At 47.3% G+C, this 21953-nt stretch overlaps 1 protein-coding gene across 1 annotated transcript in view; it reads right to left on the bottom strand.

Moving 5' to 3' along the window:
- Positions 1-16740, bottom strand: part of SLC17A7 (solute carrier family 17 member 7) — a 53397-nt gene extending 36657 nt beyond the window's left edge. Inside the window, exon 1 of the mRNA XM_033170572.1 lies at positions 16435-16740. Within this exon, the coding sequence (XP_033026463.1) occupies positions 16435-16496 (62 nt within the window). The 5' untranslated portion in view covers positions 16497-16740. The remainder of the gene's footprint in view (positions 1-16434) is intronic.
- Between the last annotated feature and the right edge of the window lie 5213 nt (positions 16741-21953).

Consider the following 21953-nt stretch of genomic DNA (forward strand, 5'->3'; position numbering starts at 1 on the left):
GTCACATACATTAACCCTTTGGGCAGGGCATCCGTTGCTCCAAAGGCAACCATTGTTTTCCGTTCAGAGCGAGTCCGAGGCATCGCGACGCAATGGCTTCTAGCGAAGGTGCGCTGGCTGGGAGACGCAAGCGCCTTGTCTCACAACCTTTCCTGTCATGCTGAGCAACGAAGGTGGCCAGGGACCGCAGGAACACTCATGCGGGATGCCTTTTAAACCTGCTCCAGGCCATCTTGAATAATTCATGCCCCTCTAGCACTCAGTGCTTCCTCCTCCATCTATATTTCATGTAATTAAAACTTTGCTTGCGCTTTCTCCACCCCCCCCCTCGCTGCTTCTTTTAAAAAAATGTTTTTTTTAACATTGTGTTTTGGTCTCCTGGGTTCTTTTGGCATGGGGATGAGTGTCTTGGGGCCGGTGGTGACAGAACAAACATATCCACCGGGCCCTACTTATAAACATCCCAAGGGCATCTCTTGGCCATTGCTGGACAGAGAGTCATGAACAAGCTGGAGCTTTGGTTTGATCTGGCAAACTTCCCGATACAGGGCTGCCTTCAGATGTCTTCTAAAAGTTATGTAGTTTTTTTTATCTCCTTGACATCTGAAGGGAGGGCGTTCCACAGGGAAGGTGCCACGACAGGAATGATGTATTTGAGATTAAAGTAAGTCAGGAGCTGTGCACTGGTGGAGGAAGGGGTTGCAGTAGGTACGGTCTGCCCCACATGTCATCCCTGAGGGGGGTGACATCGCCCCCCTGCCCCCCCGGACTCTTGCCGCTTGCCATGGGCGGCGCCACCCTGGGATGCTCACCCTGCCCCCGTGGGCAGCTCGTCCCGCCCCTGTGGGAGACTAGCCCCACCCCCCAGGTGCACAGCATGTGTGCTGCTCCGGGTGCCAGAGCAGCTAGCTCTGCCTCTGGAGCTGTGTACACTGATGGAAATTTCTGCAGAGCATCTTCCCTGTTACCGAGACCAGAACAATAGCCTTACATAGCAACGGGTGGAGGAGGAAAGAGGGCATCCTTATCATAGCTGTCAAGTCTCCCTTTTTTGCGGGAAACTCCCTTATTCCAAGCCGTTTCCCGCTGCTATCCCTGATTTTTTATATCCCTTAAATTTCCTGTATTTCAAAGGGAATATTCCTCTCCCCAGGCACGTCTCTACCCTGTGGCGCCAGTGGCACAGGGAACCAGGGCCAGGCGGCAAGCTGAGTGTCTGGGAAGGAGAGTTGGAGTCCGGGGAGAGCACAGCTGCTCCCCCTCTGCAATCCTAGAGCGCCGCTGAGGGAGGAGGAGGAACTGGAGGAGGAAGAGAGTCTACCACCCACCCACCTCCCTGCCCACGCAGCTGGAGGACCATGCTAGGGAAAGAGGCCACACTTCCCAAACTTCCTGCCCCACGTTCCTCAACATCCAGCTGCCGAACACGCGCCAAGTGTGAGGAGCGAGGAGAGAGCCGCGTCAGAGACCCTTAAAAGTTCTCCTGGATCTTAAATCGAGCTATCGTGCAGCGCAGGAGAAAAACACCGAGAGGTGGGCTCCGTGGGTTGCCCATGAAGCCACCTGGACCTTTAACTCCCACCCCACCCCACCCGAGCGCGCCTCTTTCTTGCTCCATCGCCCCCATCATCTTCGCAGGGACAGCAAGAGCCGCGTGGCTCGTCCAGGGAAGGAGGGGGGGGGCAAAGCAGGCAGAGACAGGAGGAAACGGCGAGGGAGGCTTTTTTTTTAATGCGGGTGACGTAGAGAGCTTTCTCTCCTTCCTCCGGTGGGTCTCTAACCCCCACCCCCACCCCTAGATTTGTTCCTGGTGAGTTCTGGCACCCCTTTCTCTAGAAAAATAGCACTGGGAGGACATTAAGCATCATATTGTTTGGCCTGCCTTAAAAGGAGTGGTGAGGGACTTTGTTGTCCCAGAGTGGGTGCAACTCAATGTTCTTCTCTGAGGGGTTGTCCACATTGGGCAGGCCACAGGCCTGGGCAGGCTGGGTCATCCTCTTATATACCTGCTGGTATTGACAAGTCATCTGACCCATCCAATCAATTCCACAAACCCTTCCATGGAATTGTGTTTTTTTTTGGGGGGGGGGGACTAGTGGAAAATGGAGATCAAGACGAGAATCAACAGGCTTCTGCCAGGCCACACCTCCAGCAAGAAGACTCTCTCCCCATATTATCCCCCCCCTCCATTATCTATAGTATGCCTCTCAAGATGTACTGGACCATTGCAAGGGGGAAGCACTCCCAAACTGCCCTAGTTTTGCTATCTCTGCAGAGCCTCAAAAGTTCATCATCTGTGCAGAGCCCGGCTCTTGTCTTATCCCACTGCTGTCTTGTACTTGCTCCGTGGTCTGTATGCTGCCTGGCAGTGGCTCTCCAGGTTTTCAGCCAGGAGGTCTGTCCCAGCTCTAGCTGGAGATGCTAGGGATCAGACCGGGGGCCTCCTGCACGCAAAGCAGACGCTCAGCTACTGAGCTGCAGCCCTCCCCTCCCCGCAAATGTCCCACTGTACATCTTTTATACGTGGGTGGGTGGGTCATGGCTGCTCCCCAGTGCGCCTCTTAAGGCTCTTATCTCCACCCTTTCATCCAACCAGAGAGCCAAGCTCATGGCACTAGTGCGGGCATTTTAATATTAGCACACCACATTCCTAAAGACACACATGCGCAACAAATAGCAAAATTGTTATCCTATTGCCATCTGTTGATGCCTAACAGTAGATTTTAAGGCTTCTTTTGTTTCTCGCTGTTCGTGAGTTCTCATCTTAATTGACACGCAGCTGGCTGCTTGCCAAGCTTATCTCGCTTATTTCAATTAACTTGCGGAGAATCTCTTGAAAGAACAGTGGATTTGTGCGGTAGTAGCTCAGCTCTCGCTAGTCTTGTCCACCCTAATCGGAGGTGCTCTAATATGGCCTAGCAGCTCAGTTCCAGTCAAAGCTTATCTAAATTTGCAAAGGAGCACTTTTCAAAGTTTGGCGTTAGGATCCAGTAGCTCCACTCTGGCCATTATTATTGCAGTTATCCTGGTGGCCTCACAGAGGAGAATTTTCAAGGAGCTTTGGTTTGTTATAGCAGTTCAGCTTTTGCAAAGTTCATCTTGATTTTATTCTGTGAATCGCCCTGAGATTTTTTATTTATTTTTAATGAAGGGTGGTATATAAATTTAATTAATAAATAAACTGCCAATAACATCACTAAGATGCTTCAAGAAAGAAAGAGACTCCACCTAGATACCTGGGTTCTTGGGTTCCATGATCACTGCAGATGGTGACAGCAGTCACGAAATTAGAAGACGCCTGCTTCTTGGGAGAAAAGCAATTACAAACCTAGACAGCATCTTAAAAAGCAAAGACATCACCTTGCCGACAAAGGTCCGTATAGTTAAAGCTATGGTTTTCCCAGTAGTAATGTACGGAAGTGAGAGCTGGACCATAAAGAAGGCTGATCGCCGAAGAATTGATGCTTTTGAATTATGGTGCTGGAGGAGACTCTTGAGAGTCCCATGGACTGCAAGAAGATCAAACCTATCCATTCTCAAGGAAATCGGCCCTGAGTGCTCACTAGAAGGACAGATCCTGAAGTTGAGGCTCCAGTACTTTGGCCACCTCATGAGAAGAGAAGACTCCCTGGAAAAGACCCTGATGTTGGGAAAGATGGAGGGCACAAGGAGAAGGGGACGACAGAGGATGAGATGGTTGGACAGTGTTCTCGAAGCTACTAACATGAGTTTGGCCAAACTGTGAGAGGCAGTGAAGGATAGGCGTGCCTGGCGTGCTCTGGTCCATGGGGTCACGAAGAGTCGGACACAACTGAACGACTGAACAACAACTACCTAGATAAGTGTGCCGCGATGAAGGCAAGGTAGGAAGTAGACTGTAAGGTGGCGAAACTGTAAGGAGATTGATTGAATCAAACGTTAATTGTATTGCGTACAGAGGGGAGAGACTCCATCAGGGAAGGCCTCTTTCCACCTGCCTTGCCCCACCCTCTGGCCCTGGGAGTTCCTCATAAGGGAGCTGGTCCTGGAGGAAGAACTGTGAGGGGAGAGACTCCGCCAGGCAAGGCCTCCTTCCACCTGCCTTGCTCCACCCTCTAGTCTTTGCTTCTCAATATATATTGTATTGTTTGATGTACTGTGGCTTGCTGTTGTTTTATTGCTTGGTTTAGAAATTATTTATTGTAACCCGTTGAGTGGATTTCTGTTTAACTTTTATATGTTGATATTATTTTATACTACTCTAATAATTGTTGGATGTTACTTTTTGATGTAGGTTGCTTATTTTAAAGTTTTGTTTCATTATCACATTTTTGTATTGCATTAGATTGTTATAAGATGTACATTTTTTCCTTCTGCTTGTAAACCGCTTTGAGTATTGTAAGATAGAAAGACGGTATACAAATAAAATATTATTATTATTATTATTATTATTATTATTATTATATTAAATAGCTCGCCTCGCTCCCTCCACCTGGGCGAAACAGTACAGGCCAGATATAACTGTCAGAATTCCACCTTAGCAAGTAACGAAACTGTCAGGGACTCTGGGCTATAACCTAACTCAGGGGGAGTCCACAGGGTTCCCTTCCTGATCATGCAGGACTACAACTCCCAGAATCCCCCACGAGAATGGCCTGTAGTCAGGGATGATGGAAGCTGTACTCCAACAACACCTGGAGGGAACCATGCATTCTGAGGCTATGAATGCCCAGGCTTCAGAGTCCTGTTTAGGAACAGAAGGGAATAGGGATGTAGAATATCAGATACTGTGATTGGCAGGTGATAAGAAGAAGCCTCTGGATTGGCCGGGCCTTCTATAAATTCTTGCGGTCTATCCCTCTTTGCTTATCTAAGCTAAGGCCCACAGCCATATCACACAGCTGCAAATCAGCCATGTGTTGTGTGAGAAGTGTATTTAGTATGTTCGCCAATCAGTTTCACAGAGTGATCCTGTGATGAGATGGGAAGGGGGGAGAGCTCAATCCACTTTCACTATACCATGGATGGGGAACCCATGGCCCTCCGGGTGTTCTTGGACTACAATTCCCATCAGCTCTAGCCAGCATGGCCAATAGTCAGGGATGATGGGAGTTGTAGTCCATCAATGTCCAGAGGGTCACTGCTTCCCTATCCATGCTCCTGGCCTTCTGAATCCCCTGTGTCTGTTTGCGTTTTTCTCTGTGTGTGACTGCTCAAACCAGGGTTCAAATCAAACTTTGCAAATTATCTAGAATTTGATGCAACAACAGAGTTCAAATTAATCTGCCACGGTTTCAAAACACATCATATTTTGTTTTGGATATCCAAATTTGCAGGAGACAGGAAAAGGCAAGAATCTTTCCTCTTGCTGTTAAGTTGCAAAGCAATGAAACCTCTGTATTGTGCCAAATTCACAGGCTCCAGAGTCTTTCTGACATTTGCTTCAGCACATGACTCCCCATCACCTTGTCAATCCATCCACTGAAAGCAATGAGGTGTTATTTAGAAACACACATGCCAACGTTAGCCAGTTAAGGCCCTTTCACACGAGTGTATGTTGTGGGATTGGTGCTACTCGTATATGCAGGTTTTTTCGCAGAGTCTGTGTGACATTGTTGGCCTCAAAATGCCAACCTGTATTTTCCCTCCCATTGAAGTTGGGAAATGCAATAAGTTCAAAACAACAATGACCCGGTTGCCAAATTCACAATATCTGAATGGCCCATTTGAAGCACAGCAGAAGAATGTCAGAAGACCCCTGCTGGATCAGGCCAAATGCCCATCTAGTCCAGCATCCTGTTCTCACAGTAGCTAACCCAGATCTCTCTTTGGAAGTCCACAAGCAGGACCTCAGTGCAAGATTACTCACCCCGCCTGTGATTCCCATCAACTGGCATTGAGAGCCATACCGCCTTCAGAGGCATACTGCACTTTAGGCATGCTCAGAGGCTGTTCTTCCTTCTGGCTTTGGCCAGGTCTATGTAGCAGAATAAAAACCGAAACCTATACATACATGATTTCTAATGATAAAGAAGTCAATGTTTAAGCATTTCTCTTTCTGATCTGTTGGGCAGAGCTAGCCTCTCTTTTTCTTTTTTTTAATTTATTTATTTGGTTTTCCAGATTAAAATTTTACAGCCACATATCCAACATACAACATAAAAACAAGATTCCAAGGAATCTCTTGGACTTCCCTCCTCCCCTTTGTGGGTCCTATTGTTAACCATTTCCTCTTGCATCTTTTATAATAATAAAAATCTTTTACTTCTCCATTGTATCCAAAATCCACCATTAAACTACAAGGGATACTCCAATCCTACTAACAATTTTAACTGTCTACGGTGGTCTTTAAGTTATAAATTTCCCCCGTTCCTTATTAAAATTTTGGTCTTTCTGATTTCTGATTCTTCCGGTCATTTTAGCCATTTCGGCATAATCCATCAACTTGATCTGCCATTCTTATCTCTGGTAGGGACTTTATCTTCTTTCCAGAGCTAGTCTCAGTTGACTGGCAGCTGACTCCTTGGCAAACTTGATCTTCATTTCTAAGCTTGAATTCTTACAAGGAGATGTGGCCAATGTCACTACTGCTTCTTTGGTGTAGTCACTCAATGCTTGCAAGCGTCTCTTCATCTACATAGGGACGCGGGTGGTGCTGTGGTCTAAACCACTGAGCCTAGGGCTTGCCAATCAGAAGGTCAGCGGTTCGAATCCCTGCCACGGGGTGAGCTCCCGTTGCTCGGTCCCAACTCCTGCCCACCTAGCAGTTCAAAAGCACGTAAAAAAGTGCAAGTAGATAAATAGGTACCGCTCCGGTGGGAAGGTAAACGGCATTTCCGTGCACTGCTCTGGTTCGCCAGAAGCGGCTTAGTCATGTTGGCCACATGACCCGGAAGCTGTCTGTGGACAAACACCAGCTCCCTCGGCCTATAGAGCGAGATGAGTGCAGCAACCCCAGAGTCGTCCGTGACTGGACCTAATGGTCAGGGGTACCTTTACCTTTAAGCACGTTTATAATTGCAGCACATATTTGTCAATAGGGAAACCTTTGGATCACTTATTATTAAACAAGGAAACGACATTCTTTCGTTCTTTTTTCCCTTCTTAGATAAGTGATTATCACAATAAGATGCCCTGAGAACAAGAACTGCTGATTTAGGCCCCACTTAACTTAAATCATGTAACAGGTCCATCTGCCAAAGGCTAATTGTGTGGGCTTATACATCTGAGAATGTGCAGCCTTTCCCCACATGCTAAAATGTCTCAGTCATAGCTGAGAATCTGACAGGGTGAATTTCCACACATTTCCCCACTCCGAGTGTGTGTGTGTGTGTGTGTGTGTGTGTGTTTAATTCTGTTTTGGTTTTCAGGTACAGCTCTGGCAACTGAACTTCTTCTATCCACTGAATTTACACCCCCCCCTCTCTCTCTCACACACACACACACACCCAGAGACAGTCACATTATATAAGGGTTAGAGTATTGGGGGCGGGAAAGCCAAACAGCATCTATGAAAAGATTTTATGCCGGATGCTAGGCGGAGGATTAGCTCTGGGGCCAGCTGTCTTATTCTCTGCAAACGCACACAAAATGTTACAGCCGTCGGCCGGCTCCAGAGAAAAAGGGAGCTGGCAAATGAGTGATACAGCTTCAGTTCTTCCTCTGTTACAGGCGCTGAAGGTGCCGAGATATATTTGGCTGAAGTCAACTTGGAAGCTCCATTTTTGACTGTGACAGAGCCATAACTGTGGGCTGGATAGGTGGAAGGTGAGATTGGGAGGTAATATGGGCAGGTGGGTGAACTAGACGGACAGATGACTGGGGAAATGTCAGGATCCATGCAAAACTGCAATTCCCAGAGTTCTTTGGCCGCTAGTACTGATTGGTGTAGGGTTGATATCACCCTTATCTTTTGCACTAGGTTGGGAAAGGTGTTGATCTGGGGAGTGCTAAGAGTGGAAGAAAGAGCTTTGGAAAAAAGTCTGGCCTAAATGACCCACAACACCAGGATGAAAGGCATTTAAGACAAGAATGAATGCCAGGAAAAGGGAAAGAGAAAAGGAAAGGTTTTAACACCTTGGCTTCAGAGGAGAGAGAGAGTTAGTCACACACTGCAGCGCTGCTGAAATCGACAGCAGAATTTGATCCTGATTTCATATCCCATTTTGTTGGGAGCCATCAAAACCACACTTTCCTCATTCAGATGCCATGGGAAATTGTGGTTTAACAAAACAGGATATAAGCACTGAAGCTGGCTGCATGAAAGGAGGAGGGAGCATATTCCATCAATGGTATCTCCGAAAAATTGTACGCATCATTTGGGAAGACAGGCAAAGATCACCAGCATCTAAGCAATGATTCAACACCAACTTCGTTGGACTGGACATGTTGTGCGGATGCCTGATTATCGTCTTCCAAAGCAACTACTCTATTCCGAACTTAAAAATGGAAAGCGTAATGCTGGCGGTCAACAAAAGAGGTTTAAAGACTGTCTCGAGGCAAATTTTAAAAAACGTAGTATAAACACCAACGATTGGGAAGCACTCGCCTGTGAGCGCTCCAATTGGAGAACAGCCTTTACCAAAGGTGTTGTGGGCTTTGAAGACACTCGAACTCAGGATGCAAGGGAGAAACGTGCTAAGAGGAGGGCACGATTGGCAAATCCACACTATGATCAACTCCCACCCGGAAACCAATCTCCCCATTGATGAAGGATGTGTGGATCCAGAATTGGCCTCCACAGTCACTTACGGACTCATTGTTAAAACCGTGTTTATGGAAGACAATCTTACTCGGCTACAAGTGATCGCCAAAGAAGAAGAAGAAGCTCAATCTTTGCCCAATAAGTTTATTGGACCAAGATTTTTTTACATTTGAACTGAGCCTATGCATTGCTTATTTTCTCCAGTTAGGGGACTTTATAGATACATGTTCTCTGTGTAATGGGATTTATAAAGAGACAAAGCAGGTGGATGATGTATGTATGTGTACAGATAGCAAACTGACAGATAATGATATATTAGGACCAGGTTCTTAATTGCAAGGACATCACCTGATTTATCTGCATTTTATGACTGGTAGGTGAATGTGTGAACTAACGCCTATGTGTGTGTGGTGATGTGATGACAGCAGTCATCTTATATATATGCACATCTTAATCAGACCTTGATGTGTAGCAATGAAGGTGCAGAAATAAACAAAGGGATAGATATCTGGAAAGTGCTGAAGACCTGAGTGGGGGATAGGAGACACGCTTCAGTTTCTTCCTGCATTTATTGGGTCATGGGAACCATAGTTTACTGTGACATCCAAATCTAGCAAACCATGGTTACCGCTCACCATTTTTGCCTCCAAAACTAGCAATGGAAACCCAAAGGCTTCTGACTCTGCTTTGGAATCAAGCTATGATTAGGGAAGATATGTGAAGAGAGAGTAAAGGGAGCTGCAGGAGGACAGATTTATTATTTTTAATTTCAATTATTTCCTACCTTTCCTCCAAGGAGATCTGAGTAGCATACAAAGACCCCACTAAGCATTTTATCCTCGCCACAGCCCTGGGCGACAGTATGGGCTGAGAGAAAGAAAGACTAGGCCGAGCATTAACCCATTAAGAATCAGGGCTGAGTGAGGATTTGAACTCAGACCTCTCCAGCCGCAAGCCAACGCTCTTGCCTCATGAACAAATGGGTAAGGAAATGGAAAGGCTTAGGTGATGTTATAGGTGATGGAGACTCGGGAGTTTGAATTTATATGGACAAAGTTCATGGGAAGAGTGTGCGGAGCTCATCCTTTTGTACAAAAGAAATTAGAATTAAACATCAAACTCTGCATTGCCTCATCATTCCAGATTGGTGACAAAAATATGAACCCAGTTAATGAAAAAGTCCTCCTTTCCCCCTCTGCCACCTGTGTGCACTGAGGATCAGGTTAGCAGAAAATGCACTCAAAAACTGTTGTAACAACCTTCAGGCTTTTGAATCCGTCTCTTTCTCCATCTCACCCCCCAGCCTTGGCTTTCAAAGACAGGGGACCTTTGACTGTCTAGGGGGACCTATTTCACACGCAAAATTTGTCTTGCCGCCTTGTTAGCTTTGGGAAATGGTTTGCTGTTAGTCAGGATGACGTAGCTGCTGCAGGATGAGGGTGTCTTGAACCTGAACACAGGAATTGTGCCTGACTGGGTCACTCAGACCAAAAGTCCATCTGCCCAGCAGGGATTTCTTTGGGTCTGCATTTTTTAAAGAGAACACACCTGAACTGCACTTCCCAGGCTAGTGACTTTGATAAGAATTGGGAATGGGCAAATCGGTGCATTTCAGTTTCTCTCTTTTCCTCCCCAGTCTTAAGTCCAGTTCTGCACATTTCTGGAACAGTTTGTGTGCGTGTGTTTATGAAAATTAGTGATCATTTTTGGCTTAATTTTTCCTAATATGCACATTGTTGTAAGATTCTCTCCCCCTGCCCCATAAACACATTTTTGCAAAGTGTTTTGAAAGTTACCTTCACTAATATGTGCATTTTTATACACACTTTCCCCTAGTATATGCATTTTTGAAAAACATAATACTTGGCTGGAGAACTGCATAGCATTAAAAAGGGGGGGGGGGCAAATTTTGAGGGCAGGCTGCATTTCTGTTTTGGAAAGCGCAGAACTGTTAAGTCCACCTTTAAATGCAAACTCTACCACCCCAATCAGAATATGTTTATCCCCTCCCTCTTGAATTCATCTGATTCTTGGCTCAAAGATGCACATCAGTACCCCAAAAATGCACATTTTAGAGGAGAATCCATCTATTTCCCCTAAAGCAGGCAGGATCACACTGTCTGCTTCAGATCTGTGCGGTGGGCTTGGGCAAGCTGATCTCTGTCCCTCCCCGCTTTCCTAAAGGATCCCACCTCCTTGCCACCATCAGCTCTGCCTGTTTGATTTATTCTCCCATAAGCCCAATTGGCGTCATTGTCCACAAGAAGCAGGCAAGGCAAGCAAAGCAAAGGCAGGCTGCTACACTTTCACCTCGCTCGTGCCCCTGCTTCCAAGTGAGTAGACAGCTACAGCAGGCAAAAGGATCAGGGCCACGGAGAGGAGCTGGGGAGACCCTGCTGGGGTGTGGGCCTCAGGAGATGGCCCCAAACCCCAATCCCAGGCTCCAGGGGGCAGGGGAGAAGGTCCTTGAGGCACCAGCATATAGAGAACACATATTCCTGGTTATTATGAGGTCATCATTAATGAAAGGAACAGTGCTGAAGAATGAATGTGCTTCCTGAAAGTTCCCTTTAAGAGGCCACGAGAGAGCGATGCAATAAAACTTGCATGAAATACACAGACAGCCTCATTGCATCTCCCCGATGAAATACAGATTACCCGACGTCACACCTAGATTAAAATTTAGTAGAGCTACCGGGACTGTGTGTGTGTGTGTGTGTGTGTGAAATAAAGTTGCTTTGGGGGCACATGTGGCTCATTGGCCACCTCTGATCCAACTCCTCCTCCTGACTCATGAATCAAACCCATCTAAAGTAATCCGGCTGAAATATTAGCCTGGCCTTTTCTCAAAGACCCCCAGGTTGACAATGTCATGTGTTCCTAAGCCATCCCTTCCAATGGGCTGCCTCCACCCTTATAGTATGGATGCTCATGTCCTAACTGAACCTCATCCTTTTGGACTTAATTCCGACTCAAGTGAGCATCCATAGGCTTGGTCCTCAAAAGACCTGCTTCCCAAGTGGCAGCCTCATTTGCAGGCTGCAAAGTGAAGGGGGCTTGGGACAATTTGGTGGGATGAGGCGAAAGTCACAGCCAAAAGCCAGAGGTTCTCCAAGCAGCTGCTGGCCGTTGGCAGATGTCACTTCCTACACACCCACCCAAAGTCCCCAGAATGATGTTCTGTAATGACACTGATGGGAGCTTCCAGGAACTAATGATGGTCACCAGTGGAAGGTGCCATTCCGCCCCTTAGAAAAGGAGCTCCCCTTAAGCTGATCCTACTGGTTTCCCCAGTAGTGATGTACGGAAGTGAGAGCGGGACCATCAAGAAGGCTGATCGCCGAAGAATTGATGCTTTTGAATTATGGTGCTGGAGGAGACTCTTGAGAGTCCCATGGACTGCAAGAAGATCAAACCTATCCATTCTCAAGGAAATCAGCCCTGAGTGCTCACTGGAAGGACAGATCCTGAAGTTGAGGCTCCAGTACTTTGGCCACCTCATGAGAAGAGAAGACTCCCTGGAAAAGACCCTGATGTTGGGAAAGATGGAGGGCACAAGGAGAAGGGGATGACAGAGGATGAGATGGTTGGACAGTGTTCTCGAAGCGACTGCCATGAGTTTGGCCAAACTGTGTGAGGCGGTGAAGGATAGGGGTGCCTGGCGTGCTCTGGTCCATGGGGTCACGAAGAGTCGGACACGACTGAACGACTGAACAACAACAACAACACGCGCTCAAGTAACGTAGAAATTTTGGAAGGGGAACCACAAGGCAATGGTGACGAATTTCTACCCAACTTTGGTACCGGTTTACTTGCAGGATCACCTCACCCCATACTGGGCCCACTAAACCACATTGATCTGCAGAACTGGCACTGCTATAAGTTCAACTTAATACTTGCCTCATGCCTGTAAGAAACCGAACATTTTGTGTGGCAGCACTACACTTTGGAACTCACTATTGACATTGGGCCGGTGACTTCACTGTGCTCTTTTCAGCAGCTGGTTAAAAACAATTTTGTTTGGGCAAGTTTGTAGAGTGCTGAACTGTTTCCATCTTCTTTTTTAAGCTACTGTTGATTTTCATCACCTTTTGAAATATTTTAATACTTGTTTTAACAACAGCTTTCAATGTTTTATTTTCTATCGCTGTAAATCATCTGGAGGGTTGTTTCTCTTTCTTTTTTTTACAATCAAGTGGTATATAATTTTCTTAAACAAATAAAATAAAAACCCACCTAAACCCACCCTTAAATTGATGGAGGGCTAATTGCCCTCCTCCCCTTCCATCAGTCCAAATTTGAGTTGAAAGTTATGATCATGTTTGGATTAATTCTGCACCGGTTCTCAATTCTATGTAAACCAGTCTGCTTAGAGGACTACAAAACATCCAGCCTAATTCTGTGGGTATCTGTTGCTGGCTAAGGGCACTTCTACACCAGGGATTTAAATGCAGAATTCCCACTCTTTGCCCTGTGAAAAAGTGAGGGGAAATTGGCATGGCGGGAGATAGCAGGACTTGATGAGGCATGGAAAGTGGTTTTAGCTGTCAGTAGGAGAACAAGGAATGGGCAGGTCTAAAAACCCTCAGCCTGGAAGCACCATGGCAGTGAGACCTTGTGACCCCCATCCTAGACACTGCCTTTGTAACAGACATCTTATAAAGCGATTATATACAGTGTGGGTGGAGAACCTCATACCCGGGGGCCAAATGTGGCTCTCCTGGCTTTTCTATCTGGCTCTTTGGATTCTCTCAAGTCCTCACTGTCTCACTGGCCAAGCATCACACCCCAAGAGTTTTTTTTTTTTTTTTGCCTGGTTGGAATGTGCCCCTGAACTCTGATCGTGCCTCTTGCTTGTCTAGACAGAGGGCAGACGGGGTCACGTGAGTGTGCGTAGAAACTGGCCTACTGTGCAAAGGGAATATTTGCATGTGTTGCTCCACCCACATCTGTCTCTGGCCCCGCCCACCATATGGCCCTTGGAAGGGAATGCCCAGAAGGGAATGTGGCCCTCAAGTGGAAAAGAGTTTCACATCCCTGATGTGCAGGGACCTACCCAGCCCTAAAAAACATCCAAATGCAATCCAAATTCTGCAGGATGAAAAGCCAGATTCTGCCACCCAAATGGACTGTGAAAAATAAACCCTTTAGAATGTATTCTGCATAATTAAGGCTGATTCCAAACTCATCTCTGCTGCCATAAGGTCTAGAAACCTTTGGATCTTAGGCAAGTCAATTGAACAACTTTGGGGTTTTTCTAAAAAAAATATGGCAACCCTAGTTATAGATAGATATTCATTTCACTCACTGGAGACCTCCTTAATCCACAAATTTCCCTATTAGAAACATGCTTTATAAATGCTTCTGATGTCCCCAGGCATCAATATTTGGGGGAAAGGATGTTCCACTGCATCCGCACAGTTATCCATCTCAGCCAAACACGTCAAGAGCCACAGAATATATGTGAGTAAATATATTTATATACTGTATAGGGAGAGAGAGGCAAGAGAGATCTCCGCGTAGCCACTTATAACTCTGGTGAATATTTTATGAAGTTCTGCTATGACGGTGCATATTTCGAACTGGAACTCATGCCAGTTATGTAAAGCAATTTTGCTGTGGCCGCCAACCTTCGCTCCCATCTCCAAGGTGGGCTGGGAATTTTAATTTATTGTTATTTTCCCTGCTCGACTTAATTTTTTTTTTTTTTAAGCAACCATCCTCTAGCTGCATCAGTCAGGACCTTGCATGACCTCTCTGAGCCCTGGAGAGCTTTGGTTTGACAGAAACCTGGGAGGGGGGGGGGTTGGTGAAATGGCAGCCACATTGTCCCTCCCTTATTGAAAAGTTTGCTTCTTCAGTTGGGCCTATGCCAAGTACCTAGACCCTACTGATCCCTAAATTAGGGTTGTGTTGAGCCATGGTGGGTCTGGTTGCCCCAAGCCTTGAGGATCCACAGCTCATCTTGCTCAACTCCTGAAGGATTCCCTCACTTGCTCTCCTTTCCACCAGCTCCATTTCCCCACCCTAGAGAAACTAGCAACCTCTCCGAACTCAACCCCCAGTAGGCTTAAGGAGATAATATGGGTTTGATACATTCATAATCGCCACTGCTCTCTCCCACCCACCTCCTATCTGACCGTTTTTTAAGCCCATTCAGGGGCTCTTCTCCTCTCCTCTCTATTATTTCCCCTGTGCTGGTGGAGGAGAGATCAAATTTAATCAAGGGAAAAAAGAACATGGAGCATTCAGCCCGGCAAAATAAATAAATAAACCCAGATACATTGGGGAGTTGTGAGTGTTGTGGGGTTGGCGGGGGAGATTACTGCACAGGAGGGGGGTGGGCGGATGAATGGATGAAGGTTAAAAATAGAAATTTGTTTCCCTCATCTTGTTTTTATTGCATTCACCTCTTTCTCCACCACCCTTGCCCCCCACACCACCCCCTGCTTTCCTGATGACCCAACATGCAATGGTTGGTAAGAGTTAAGTCTTAAGTGGTGACATGGTAAAGCCAAAAGTGCTAGGGAGGGAGGAGAGAGATTTGTGGGTTTTTTTAATGCAATTGGTAAGGCCAAAGCAATAACAACAAAAAATTGTTTTGCATATGTGGTTCAAGCAAACAAACAGAACAGGATGATGCAAAAGACACCCAAATGCCCAGGTTTGCAGGAGAGAGAGAATGAGACAGACAGAGAGAGAGAGACTCCATCTGGCTAAAAGCAAGGGAAGAGAGTTTTAAAAATAAACTGGATGGAAGGTGGATTGGTGGAGAGGGAGGGGTGAATAGGGCTGCGGTGGAGATGATGTACGTGCAGGACAAAAGTTGCGAGGGAAAGGAAGAGGTATGTTGAGGGAGAGAGCTTGTGGAAGAGTGTCAGAAAAGATAATAAGGCTGCGCACACTTCATTCAAAGCGCACTTAAAACACACTTGCCCCACCCAAAGAATCCTGAACTTTACTCCTTGTGGAGCTACAATTCCTAGGACCCTTAACATTTTACAGTTCCCCGGATTTTTTTTTGGGGGGGGGAGGACTGCACTTTAAACATGTGGTGTGTCTGCAGCTGGAAAGTGGGCCTGTAACAATAGGGTGTGCCCCTCAGTACCTGAGCACAATACTGTATGTGACATACTGGTACTCTCTTCACCCACCCCCCATGTTATCCTCACAACAGTCCTGCAAAGTAGGTTTGACCTGAGAGGTGGCCATTGGCCTGAAGTTACCCGGCGAGCCTCCTGGCTGAGTGTGGGTTTGGAGCCTAAGCCTCTCCACGGGCTAATCGCAGCACTCTAGCCATTGTGCCGCACTTCCTATCCTGACCGCAAAGAAGAGAATTTGCACTAGATCATATTGCTGGGTCTAGGGAGCCATGGTGACAGAGAGGGAGCACAAGGGGTTGTTGCAATAGGCTGCGTTAGTGCGGATGCAAGGGCACACTTGTGAGTGTACGTGCGCACAGGGATGTGAGCCCACAGCATCTGGGTCTGCATATGGGGCTATGAGAGAACAAGAAGTGAGCATTCCCACTTCATATCTGAACCACTGGCACTCCACACACACACACACACACACCAAGGACATTTATTAATAAGCTCAAGAAGTAGAAATACACAGAATATTATTTGTGGGTAAAGCTAAACTGGAGCTTTAAACCAGCGCTCCTCCACCTCGTCTTCCCAACATTGCATTAAACTTCCTTCCAACGTTGAAAATCTTGTACACACACACACACACACACCAAGCCTTACCTGTTTAACTGCCCTAAGGTCCTCCCAGCGAACTTCCTTAATTCTTCTGTCCGAATCTCCATGGCTTCTGGCTTCTTCTGCTAAAAGAAAGAGGCAGGGTCCCCCCGGGCTATGTCCCAGTATCACCTTTGGCGACACGGAGGTTAAAAATTTTTTTACAGACTCCACCAAGACATCGCGGAGGCTTCTTTGGGGAGGGCGCGAGGTCACTGCTGGTGCGGTCGATGGATAGATAATAGGATCTCTTTATTTGTCCGTTTCCCCTTTTTTTCTTTCCTTCTCTCGTTCTGTGTCCTCTCTTCTCCTTCCTTCCTTCCTTCCTTCCTTCCTTCCTTCCTTCTCTCTCTCTCTCTCTCTCTCTCTCTCTTCTTTCCCCCTCTTCCTCTTCTTCCCTCTTCCTACAGCGCAAATCCTTTTCTTTTACCCCCCCTTCTCTCTTATGGCACCACGATCTCAACTTGAGGAACGGTGCGTGGGGATGCAACCATCACCGGCTCTGCCTGCCTGGCCCCGTGCCCGTTCCGCCACCGACACGGGCTTGAAGCGTCATTGGGGCAGCGTTTGCCCACATGCACTAATTCCCGTGCCCTGCGTGGGACGCTGCAGAGGCATCCGATCGCTCTCTCGCGCGCGCTTTCACACGCACACCTAGACAACTCCTCCCTCTCCGCAGGCAAGATTTCCACCAGCCTGGCTCGGGTCCGCCTCTCTCTCGCTCCCGGCCCCGAGAGGGTCTGCGAGGGGAGGCGCGGCGCTACTCCCGGCCGGCGAAGAACTTTGAGCGTCCCAGAGAACTGGGCGGCGCCCGGGGAGGGGATTTCAGCACCGCGGATAGCGACGCGCGCGGAGAGCGCAGGTCTCCGGCGCGGGATTAAGGGACTCAATCTACGCGTGTGTGAGTGTGAGCGAGCGAGCGTGTGTGTGTGTGTGAGAGAGAGAGACCGGGGGTGGGGGGTCTAGATAAGAGATTAGAGAGGTGTGGGGGATGGACAGGCGGACAGATAAAGAGTGCGCGGACAGAGAGCTTTATTGGGAGGAAAGCAGAGGTCGAGAAGAGAAAGGTCTGGGCAGAGGAAAGAAAGAACGCACGAAAGAAAAAGAATAAAAGAAAGAACGGAAACTAGGAAAAGAAAGAGGAGGAGGAGGAGGAGGACAAATGTATCGACCCGTTCTTATTTTTAGGGCTGGGAAGAGAAATACACTCTAATCAGGACGGACGGACGTCTGCAGGAAAAAAATAAAAATAACGACACAATAATACGAACGAGGGCTTTGCGTCTCTCTCTGGAGAAAGAGGAGCGAGCAACGGGAGAGCGTGTGTGCGAGCGAGTTCCCTGCAAGTCCCGGCCGCGTCCCAAGAGGAAGGCAGGCAAACAGCTCCGTCATTAATCTTTCAAAAGTACTTAACTAAGCAGAGGCAGGAGGAAGCTGGGAAGGGCTTAGGGAGCGGAGCAACTGCAGACCCAGCAGGTCAAACAGACAGCGGGGCGGAGGTGCCTCTTTGCTGGCGGAGGCAAAGAGAGATGCAGCTTCTCCTCCCAAGACCTCAAACGCGCCCGGGGCTGAGAGATCAGTTGGGGGGGCGGGGAATGGGGGGTGGGGGTGGGGGAGAGAGACGTCTCCTGAGAAACTGCTCAGTAGAACACCTGCAGACCTGGGAATGGATTCCGCTAGTTTCCACGACAGTGCCCAGCAGCACCCGATTACTCGGGCCCTCCAGGGTGTGTTGCGTAACAAGGGGGTGGGAGGGGTGCTGCTGATCCATAGGGCTGCTTTTCTGCAAGGCGACCGTTCCTCTATCTCCGCGCGGGGCCTTTCCCAACATTTAAGCTGATACTCGGGGTTTCTAAGGAATTATGTTGGACTCTGGAGACGTTGGAATTCGCTCCCGCAAAGAGGCAGTGACGGCCACCAAGCTGGGTGGCTTTGAGAGAGGATCAGACAAATTCGTGGAGATTAAGGATACCAAAATGGCTACTAGCTCTGATGCTTCCCAGTACCGTTTGCTTAGGTTGCCATATTTCAAAAAGTAAAAAAACAGGACATCCCGAAAGTCGTTGAGCTAAGACAAAACACAAAGTTGCTGAGGGGTTTAAAAAAATAAAAAAATAAAACCAAGAAACCATGATTTTTCGGTTGATTTCTGTATTGTATTTTGGTATTTGTTAGAGGCCGCCCAGAGTGGCTGGGGAGACCCGGCCAGATGGGCGGGGTATAAATAATAAATTATTATTATTATTATTATTATTATTATTATTATTATTATTAGATCCAGGACAAACCGCCTTACAGAAATTCCTGGACATCAATTCCGCCTTGGAAATTCCAGTAATGTCTGGGGAAAGTAAGACGTATGGTAGCCCTAAGTTTGCTAGAAACGGCTGGATGGGAGAGGACTCTTGTGCTCAGGTTTCCTGCTTGTGGTTTTCTCACAGGTATCTGGTTGGCTACTGTGCAAGCAGGACGCTGGACTAGATGGGTCTTTATCCTGATTCGGCAGGGATATTCTCATTGTTCTTCTGTTGTGAGCACATGATGATTTCATGAGTAGTAAGGGCACGAAGGAACCCAGGGGAAATGGCATGGCCAACCCCTTGTGACACGGGCTTCCAATTGGCATGCATTTATGGAATTGCTTCTGAGAGAGAGAGAGAGAGAGAGAGAGAGCAGCCCAACACTCCCTGGTTTGTGTGTTCACAATACATTATACACCATGGGTAGGCAAACTAAGGCCTGGGGGCCAGATCCGGCCCAATTGCCTTCTAAATCCAGCCCCCAGACAGTCCGGGAATCAGTGTGTTTTTACATGAGTAGAATGTGTCCTTTTATTTAAAATGCATCTCTGGGTTACTTGTGGGGCATGGGAATTTGTTCATTTCCCACTCCCCCCAAAAAATATAGTCCAGCCCCCCACAAGGTCTGAGGGACAGTGGACCGGCCCCCTGCTGAAAAAGTTTGCAGACCGCTGTTATACACTGTGTTGGCCACGGTGTAGATAAGAAAACTAGGTGGCCAACTGCAAAACAGAAAAGGCCTCCTGGACTTTAATTGAGAGGATATTAGCAGGTGGAGCTTGCATGACGAACGGCATCTGCTGAACATTGTCTCTGCAGCAAAATCCTGTCTTAAAGGTTCAGGAGTCCTGTCTTCCACATTCTGGGCATCAAATATGGGACTGATGTGTTTCACTGGAGTAATACTTTCCTTTTGTGCCATTGAGAGAAGTGTGCTTGTGTGGCTTCCTTTTGTCCTCACTGACATGGGCTTTTTTGTTTGTTCGTTTTTTGGGTTAGGCAACAACTGAAGACAGATGCATATTTTATTGATTGGTTGAATGAGTGATGGATCACATGTTCAGCCTTCTCTTCCACCAAGGAGCTCAGCATGGGATACATTGGAGTTTAATTCCCAAAGCAGCCCACCAAGAGAGCCTGTGGAGAACCTGTGGTCCTTCCAATTCCCATCACCCCTGATGAGTGGCCATGCTGGCTAGGGCTGATGGGAGTTGTAGTCCAACCCTTGGAGAGCTATAGCTATGTCACCCCACATAGGCTGAGAGATAACAAGTGGAATAAGGTCCCCTCAACCAGCTTCAGGGCAGGGGGGTTAGAACTAAGTTGACTAGTGCAATGATGATGTGTGTGGGGGGGCATTCTCCTTAATAAAATAAAAGAGTTCAGTCAAAAATGACTTTTTAAATATGTATGTGCATATTTCCAAGGGGATTATAAAAAAGAACTTCATATATCTTTATGAAAAAAACTAAGAACTGCCTTTTCGAATTACACACACACTTTTACACAAATTACCATATACATCCTGCATATTATTACATTAGTGTAATAGTACACCTATGCACGCACAACCCTCCCCCCAGCCACACTGTATAGAATTCAGGTTTTGGAGTTTATATAGAGCCTATAGTATAGTAAATACAATAGTAGTACAAAATAGGAGTTCAGAAAGTCTGCTGTCTGGTTAATTGGGTATAGAATTAGAAATTTATTATGTGGATAAATATCCTAGGAGAATCCACACATTTTAGTGCTTATTTCTAGTAAAGGTAAAGGGACCCCTGACTGTTAGGTCCAGTCGCGGATGACTCTGGGGTTGCAGCGCTCATCTCACTTTATTGGCCAAGGGAACTGGCATACAGCTTGCGGGTCATGTGGCCAGCATGACTAAGCCGCTTCTGGCGAAACCAGAGCAGTGCATGGAAATGCCATTTACTTTCCCGCCGAAGCAGTACCTATTTATCTACTTTCACTTTGACATGCTTTCGAACTGCCAGGTTGGCAGGACTTTCTAGTACTTTCCCCTTAAACCCATCACAAAACACCTCCCCTTTGCAATTGTCCCATCACATCAGCAAAGCAATCAGGGACTAGAGTTTTAGAACAAAGGCGCTGACAATCCGGGCATTGAATGTGACATGTCAGGCCAGGTAGGAGAAAGACACTAGAGGGGGAGAGGTCTTTTCTGAGTTCTTCATGAGCCGGGAGGGGGGATTAAGGGGCGGCAGGGGGGGGGGTTGCTGGGAAGCAGGAGTCCTCAAACAAACACCCCCCCCCCCTTGAAGGTCCTCCCCATCCCACCTTGCCATGCACAAAGCAGCTAAAAAGTGTGTGCTCTCAAGGACTTCCTAATGAGGTTTGTTCATAATTCTGATTGCAGGAGGCGGTGGAGGGTGGACTTAGGCCAAGCACAGGAAGCAGCAGGGGGAGGAAAGGAGGACTTGACGCAGCAAAATATCAAGAATTCAGCCTGCAACGGTTCTTGTTTCCCTCTGGTTTGTCGGCTCAGGAACTTCTCTCTCAGAAAACCTGGTTGCCGGACCAACTGCTGCTAACCAGATACACCTGCAGGGATGGCGTCCAGCATTGGCATCCCTGGGCACCTACTCAGGCTCCTCAGCCCATCAGGTGGCCCACAGCCGCTGACCTACTGACCAGGGACCCTGGCTTCTCTTCTGTTCTGTTGCTTCCAAGGTTTTAGTAGGGCTGCCGTGACAAGAGCAAGAAGGTCAGGAGCAGCCTTGAGAGAAGGATCCTAGCAGAGGCGTAGAGCATCTGCTTTGCATGCAGAAGGTCCCAGGTTCAATCCTTAGCATCTCCAGGTAGGGCTGGGAACGTTCCCCATTTGAAACCCTGGAGAGCCTCTGCCAGTCAGTGTAAGCAGAACTGAGCTAGATGGACTTCCTGTGGTTTGACCCTGCATAAAGCTATATTGACAGTTCAGTCCATTTTCTTTCATAAAATTTATACACCACTTGGTTGTAACAACAACAACAACAAACGCTTCAAAGCATTTTACAAAATAAAATAAAACAGTACATGCATACCTCAGAGATATTGCGGGTTCGGTTGCAGACCACCTCAGCGAATATTGCAATAAAGCGAGTAGCACAATTTTCTTGGTTTCCCAGTGCATATAAAAGTTATGTTTGCACTACACTCTAAAGCCAGGCCCTCCTGGCTGCAGGGGCAGGAAGGGAAAAACTCGGCTCCAAGCCTAGCCAG

Source organism: Lacerta agilis, chromosome 14 (genome assembly GCF_009819535.1).
Source record: "Lacerta agilis isolate rLacAgi1 chromosome 14, rLacAgi1.pri, whole genome shotgun sequence".
NCBI classification, from domain to species: Eukaryota; Metazoa; Chordata; class Lepidosauria; order Squamata; family Lacertidae; genus Lacerta; species Lacerta agilis.